The sequence below is a fragment of the Sinocyclocheilus anshuiensis genome, unplaced genomic scaffold (genome assembly GCF_001515605.1).
Source record: "Sinocyclocheilus anshuiensis isolate Anshui unplaced genomic scaffold, SAMN03320099.WGS_v1.1 scaffold544, whole genome shotgun sequence".
In the NCBI taxonomy this organism is placed as follows: domain Eukaryota; kingdom Metazoa; phylum Chordata; class Actinopteri; order Cypriniformes; family Cyprinidae; genus Sinocyclocheilus; species Sinocyclocheilus anshuiensis.
This window is the reverse complement of record NW_015555763.1, coordinates 1,806,084-1,812,480: the sequence shown is the minus strand read 5'-3', so window position 1 is coordinate 1,812,480 and position 6,397 is coordinate 1,806,084. Positions and strand designations below refer to the sequence as shown.

The window sequence follows — 6,397 nt, the reverse complement described above, 5'->3', positions numbered from 1 at the left end:
GTTGCCATTCCCGGCCAATGTCCACATGAAAAGCTGCTGGATCTTTGTGTGGCCGAGTATTCTGTAACGGAGCCGACGAGACGAGAGACGTGCGGATCCATCTGCAAAGCTTTTATTTAAAGGCGTGGTCATAAAACAGGCAAGGTTCAGACAATGGCAAACAGGTATATGAGGGCAAGACGAAGAGTAATCCAAAACGGGCGTGAGTCAGTCGACAGCAAACGTTATCCAGAGGGCTTGACAAGAGGGGAAATCCAATAACACGAGCAATAGTCCAGGCAGGAGCAAACAGAGTCCGAACGGCGAGACAAAGGGCAATCCGAGAAACACAGGCAGGAATCAGAACACGAGAAGACAGGCAAGGCAAGACTAAGACTAAACAATGAAAACTAGAAATGGCTCCGTAGGGTAGCTATCGCTAGGTGAGTGATAGGCGTTAAACAATACTCGAGAGTCAATGTAATGGAAGGGTGACCTCTGGTGGTGATTGAACGGAAGTCCATGGACAGGATTCGTGACATAAATAATGCAATAGCTAACATTAACTAATAAAAGCTTATTGTAAAGTGTTTCATATAATAGCAATAGTATTAATGATAATAATAAATAAATAAATAATACATTACAAAATAAAAATTAGCATCTTGTGAAAAAAAAAAAAAACCTGCCATCGGAGTACTTGGAGATGAAGCTATTCTGGTCTCATGACAGGCTGCCTGAACAATGCCCACCCAAACATTTATATGCCCTATTTCCTACTTTTCCTGCTGGCTATGTCTGCTTTCACATGAAATGTCTTGGTGATGCTTTTCTTATTGATATTATATTAGCTGAACATCTTCACAACTCTCACGTTTAGAAATACACAAGAAATAAAGAGACATATTGCTCTTGAGACCAATGAATGAATGATTTGAATGAATTATTAAAATGTGTATGTATGCATTAAATTGAAACATATATAATATATAATATAAACCTACATAAACGTTCACTTTCATGTTGTATTTAAATCCGTGAATATATAAATAAGAGATAGATATAGCATCATTTACGTGATACAAAATGTATATATATCAAAGCAATCAAATAAACAAACAAACAGATTAGGATTCAGAGCATGGCCGCAGCACTAGATGTGGTTATGTCTGGAGTTACTTTAACACTGCTTGACATATGGAGTCCTGCTCTGGTTGCCTCCAGGTAATGTGTGTTCGCATAGAGTTGACAGTACAGTCAGAGTGCATTAGACCCGAGTGCCCTTAACTCTCTCGTGTCTAACAGCCTCACCAGGAGACACAATTAATCACATCCTTTTGGCATGACACAAAAATATGGACTCTGGGAAGCTAGCAGACAAATATTACCTCAGTGTACAGTGGGGCTCAAGAGTCACATTGAAGAGCTGGGATTCAGTTTAAACCTGGTAATAAACAAAACATTAAACATTTGAAATATTGAAAACAAAGAAGGGTTATGATGCTCGTTAGAACATAGGAAATGTTTTTTTTATAAAAATGCAAAATATAAATATGTGTACTAAAATATATGTTTGAATTCATTTTACTCTTAAAGGGATAGTTCACCCAAAAAAAAATGAAAATTCCATCATCATTTACTCACCCCTAAGTTAGTTGTTCCAAACATGTTTGAGTTTCTTTCTTCTGTTAAACACAAAAGAATATTATGGATGTCAATGGCTACCGTCAACTGTTTGCTTACCAACATTCTTCAAAATATCTTCTTTTGTGCTCAACAGAAGAATGAAACTCATATGTGTTTAGAACAGCTTGAGGGTGAGTAAATAATGACAGAATTTTAATTTTGAGTGAACTATCCCTTTAAATGTCGTGTTTACTTATAACATGCTCTTTGGATTCTTTCCGAGTCATCTTCAGGACTGACACAAAAGGCTCTCGTTGTGTACGATGTAACGGTAGAAATAGGGCTGATGATATAATTCTACCTTGTGACTCATAAGATGGAGAAATCTGATGGGAAAACAAAAGTTCAGGATGAGGCCAAATATATGTATTCAGGAAAAAATGTATGTATTCTCCCATTAAAATGTTCAGCCTGTGTTTTCACAGAAGTTGAACTCTGTGTCTGTATAAGTCATTAGGAAGGATTACCACCCCCTCCTGACCAAGACCGGAAAATTTGAATCCCCATCAAACTCTACCCCTGGGATAACCTCTGTAGGTATTTTGTGTAACCAACAAGACAAGAATTAATCAAGAGAGGCACAACAAGGATCAAATGCCTCTGCCTGAGGGAAAGAAGACAAAAGGAAAAGAATATTGTAGTTTTATGAAACCCTGTCTAGTAGAAAATAAGTACTTGGATCCTAATAAGAACACCTAATTCAGTTTGAGAATAAATGCCAAATCCTAGCCTTTGCTCCAGATCTACTTTTCATGAGGTTTTTAGACCATTTGATCACTTAGTGTACATTTACAGTCCAGAGCTGGCATCTAACTTTCATGCCATTGCAAATCCTGGATCAGAGCTTTTGAACTGCAAACCTAAACCTTTTGGGGTAAGAAGGTTCAAGTCAGGGCCATTTTAGGTTATTATACAGAAACTTTAGATTTAATGATCCTTCTTAATGAGCCGTTTTCTTTCCTGTATTTCGTACTGAACAGGATTTATGTTTTTGAAAGAAGTCTCTTATGTTCACCAATGCTGCATTTATTTTATTAACTCTACAGTAAAACAGTAAAATTGTGAAATATTATATTTAATAATTAATATAATTTGTTTTTTTCTATATAAATGTATTTTAACATGTAAATTATTCCTGTGATGGCAAAGCTAAATGGTCAGCATCATTACTCCAGTCTTCAGTGTCACATGATCCTTCAGAAATCATTCTATTATATTGATTTGCTGCTCAAGAAACATTTCTTACTACAAGAGTGAAAACTGATACATTTCAGGATTCTTTGATGAATCGAAATGGCATTTATTTGAAATACAAGTCTTTTGTAACATCATAATGTAAATTTATTGCATCCTTGCTGAATAAAAGTGTGAATTTCTTTCCAAAAAACAAAACAAAACTTGAACGTATGTTTCGAAATGGCATTTATTTGAAATACAAGTCTTTTGTAACATCATAATATAAATTTATTGCATCCTTGCTGAATAAAAGTGTGAATTTCTTTCCAAAAAAAAAAAACAAAACTTGAACGTATGTTTTCCCCAGATTTCCTAATTATATAACATATAGATGACAAAAGGAAATTCAAAATGTGGAGTTACAGTTCCTTGAAAATGTGCATGTTTGATGCATATTTGATATCTGAGAATATATTGAGACCATCAGATGAACTACAGAACTGTAACTGCCAAAGTTATGGGAGAAGACAACAAACAGAACCCCTGTATCAGTGTAAAATGCTTTAAAATAAATGTTTTACAAATGTTGTAAAATACAGTTTTCACTGAGGACTTTTGAGCCTTACTTTATTCATTTAGCAGCTCTTTCCTGCTAGTTTTTCAACCAATAGTTAAGATTGCAAAGCCCTACTTCAGCAGTCAAAGGAAATAAAGGTAAATATTGCACAGCATGAACAAGTTTATCTTTGGAGTGGAGCAATTCCACTGGGCTGTTGCATACAGTGAGCAAAATAGTTTCTCAAGAGGCTTCTGGTTGGCATTACAACAGTTAAGGAATCATTTCACGAAATATCTCACCATAGTAGAATCAAAAAGTGCAGGACTTGTTGAGAGGTGAGAGATCTACCATCCTCAGTGATATTCACGTCCACACAGGTCAGTCAGTGACTACATATATAGTGCAACTCGAAGGCTGAAATTTCTGTCAAATGCTGATGATCACCACACATAAACATGATTCAAGGAGCTACTTTATTCTTATCATGTGAATGTCTGGTTTGATTGGTCTGATAGAAAGGTATTCTGGATATGCAAGTTGTTTCTGAGGATCCACTCAGTAAAATGCGATTGTTTGATTTAGCGGTAATGATGTCATCCTCATAAAGCGAAACATGCACAGGAGGAAAACAAGCCACAACTAAACAATTAACCTATTTATTGAGTCTCTACTGAGAAATAAAAAGACCAATAAAATATAACCAGACTTGTATATTTTCCGGATGCCCGATGCTTGCCCATGCAAATCTCATTGCATCAATGCCAGTGTTTTGCTATCTGGTTGCTAAGGTGTTTTGAGTGTTTTTTTTTTAGCATGCCACGTGGTTGCTAGGTTGTATATGTCATTGGCAGAAGACAGGCCATCTCAAAGCCAATTTGAGGTATTAATGCAGTTATGTAGCTATTATTGCTGTTAGAATGTTACTTAAATGTAAGCTGCTAGTATACAAGTACTAGAGATAGTAATATTGCTGCTTCCTAGAAAGCTAAGGAAGCTGTAATTAGAAACCACTAATTACATCACTGAATCAGTGGATCTCGGTACAGATGCAGATGACGCAGTGAAAGAAAAAAAAAACAGCAAAATTATTGTAACAAGTTTGCTAGAGAAACATCAGTTATGCTGATGGCTGGATAGCTTCTCAGTTCCAAACATCTCCGAGAGTATTTTCTTGGAAGGCAGAGTTACTTCACAACAGGAATGCTTCTAAAAAGAATCAGATTCATGGAAGCTAATTCACCCGTTCATGGTGACTCTGAATGGTACATCTTGGACTAAGCCAGCAATATCTGATCCAAGACAAGAATTATTCCAAGTCTGGGAAACAGCTCTTTTGGGATATATTGTATGTTCCAGAGACATCAGACCTTAATATATGTAGCATGCATAAACAGGTACGATGAGAACCATATATCCTTCCATAAAAATGACTACATTGTGGAATAGTAAAATATTTCATTTTTTCTTACAGGAATAAATGACAGTTCTGACCAAGGTAAAGGAAAATGAAAACCATGTGGGCCAAAATAAAATTGTATTCACTATACATACATATATCAAAGTGACTTGGAACCTTAAAAACATACAAAAACATGCCTTCATTTTTTCTTACAGGAATAAATGACAGTTCTGACCAAGGTAAAGGAAAATGAAAACCATGTGGACCAAAATAAAATTTTATTCACTATACATACATATATCAAAGTGACTTGGAACCTTAAAAACATACAAAAACATGCTGTCGACACAACATGGCTGCTACTGGAGAGCTTTTAACAGATCCTCACATTGACATTTTTCTGTTATAGTCCTAATACTGTCATGTGCCTTTATGTTCTTCAAAACAAACAGCACATCAGATAGAAGTTTCCTGGAAAAAATAACAGCATTAGAACTATTATACAAAATAAATAATTTGACTCCTTTTCTTACAAATGCCATATTATTCTGAAACCGTATGACTACACATTTGTCTGAGGTTCACCGCTGTGCATTACCGAGTGCTGCTGGAGTCATTGTTGTCCTTAAATATGGCATGAGCGATCTGAAGAAGGTGTTTGCTGAAGTTCTGCAGCTGAGGTAGTGACGATCCAGTATTCAGATCAATAAACCATGATTTTGGAAAACAATCTGCAATCTTTTTAGAAGGATAGAAGTTAGTTTTTTGATGAACTACCTTAGCAGTAACCATGAGATTAAATTGACATTGTAAACACAGGCACCTTTTTGCATTTCTGGATGGTGTGTTTTGGATCAGATTCGTTAAGCACAGTTATCATCAAGTAACGGCCGAGAAGTTTCTCCAACATCAGCTGTTTAAGAATATGTTCAGGAATCAAACCATCCCATAATGCCATGTTACCAAGCAACTGAAAAACACAAAGATTTCATATAACAATCAGCATTCGAATATAAGAAACATTTTATCCAAAACATTGGTTTGAACATATGTTAATGTAGGCTATATTACCGCCAAAAAGTTTGAGGTCAGTAAGATTTTTTTTTGTTTTTGAAAGAAGTCTTGTGCTCACCAAGGCTGCATTTATTTGACCAAAATACAGTACAAAGTGTATTGTGAACTATTACTACAATTTTAAATAATTTTTATATTTTAATCTAGTTTAAAACATTATTTATTCCTGTGATGGTAAAGCTGAATTTTCTGTAATACTCCAGTCTTTAGAAATCATTCTAATATGCTGATTTGGTGCTTAAAGGGGTCATATGATGCTATTTTAAGGATCATTATTTTGTGTATTTGGTGTAACAGAATATGTTGACATGCTTTAACCCTCTAAGCGCCAAAGTCGCAAAATTGCGACAAGACGTCATACTTAATCAAATAGACTGTAGTTCCTAATATGGTGTAATATATCATTTGTATTCCCTACCACTAGATGGCAGACATGTAGTACTTCGATTCTAGACCAAAATTACGTCATGTTCCTATTCAAAGTGTTTGAGGAAAGAGCAGAGCAAGTGAGCTATCGTGTCATT

At 35.4% G+C, this 6,397-nt stretch overlaps 1 protein-coding gene across 1 annotated transcript in view; it reads right to left on the bottom strand.

The window, feature by feature from the left end:
• Positions 1-5,085: 5,085 nt before the first annotated feature.
• The window catches only part of LOC107674036 (GC-rich sequence DNA-binding factor 2-like), a 7,601-nt gene continuing 6,289 nt past the window's right edge, over positions 5,086-6,397 (bottom strand). Inside the window, exons 13-15 of the mRNA XM_016467895.1 lie at positions 5,623-5,774; positions 5,398-5,537; positions 5,086-5,270 (exon numbers count right to left, since the gene is read on the bottom strand). Coding sequence (XP_016323381.1) covers positions 5,159-5,270; positions 5,398-5,537; positions 5,623-5,774 — 404 coding nt within the window. The 3' untranslated portion in view covers positions 5,086-5,158. The remainder of the gene's footprint in view (positions 5,271-5,397; positions 5,538-5,622; positions 5,775-6,397) is intronic.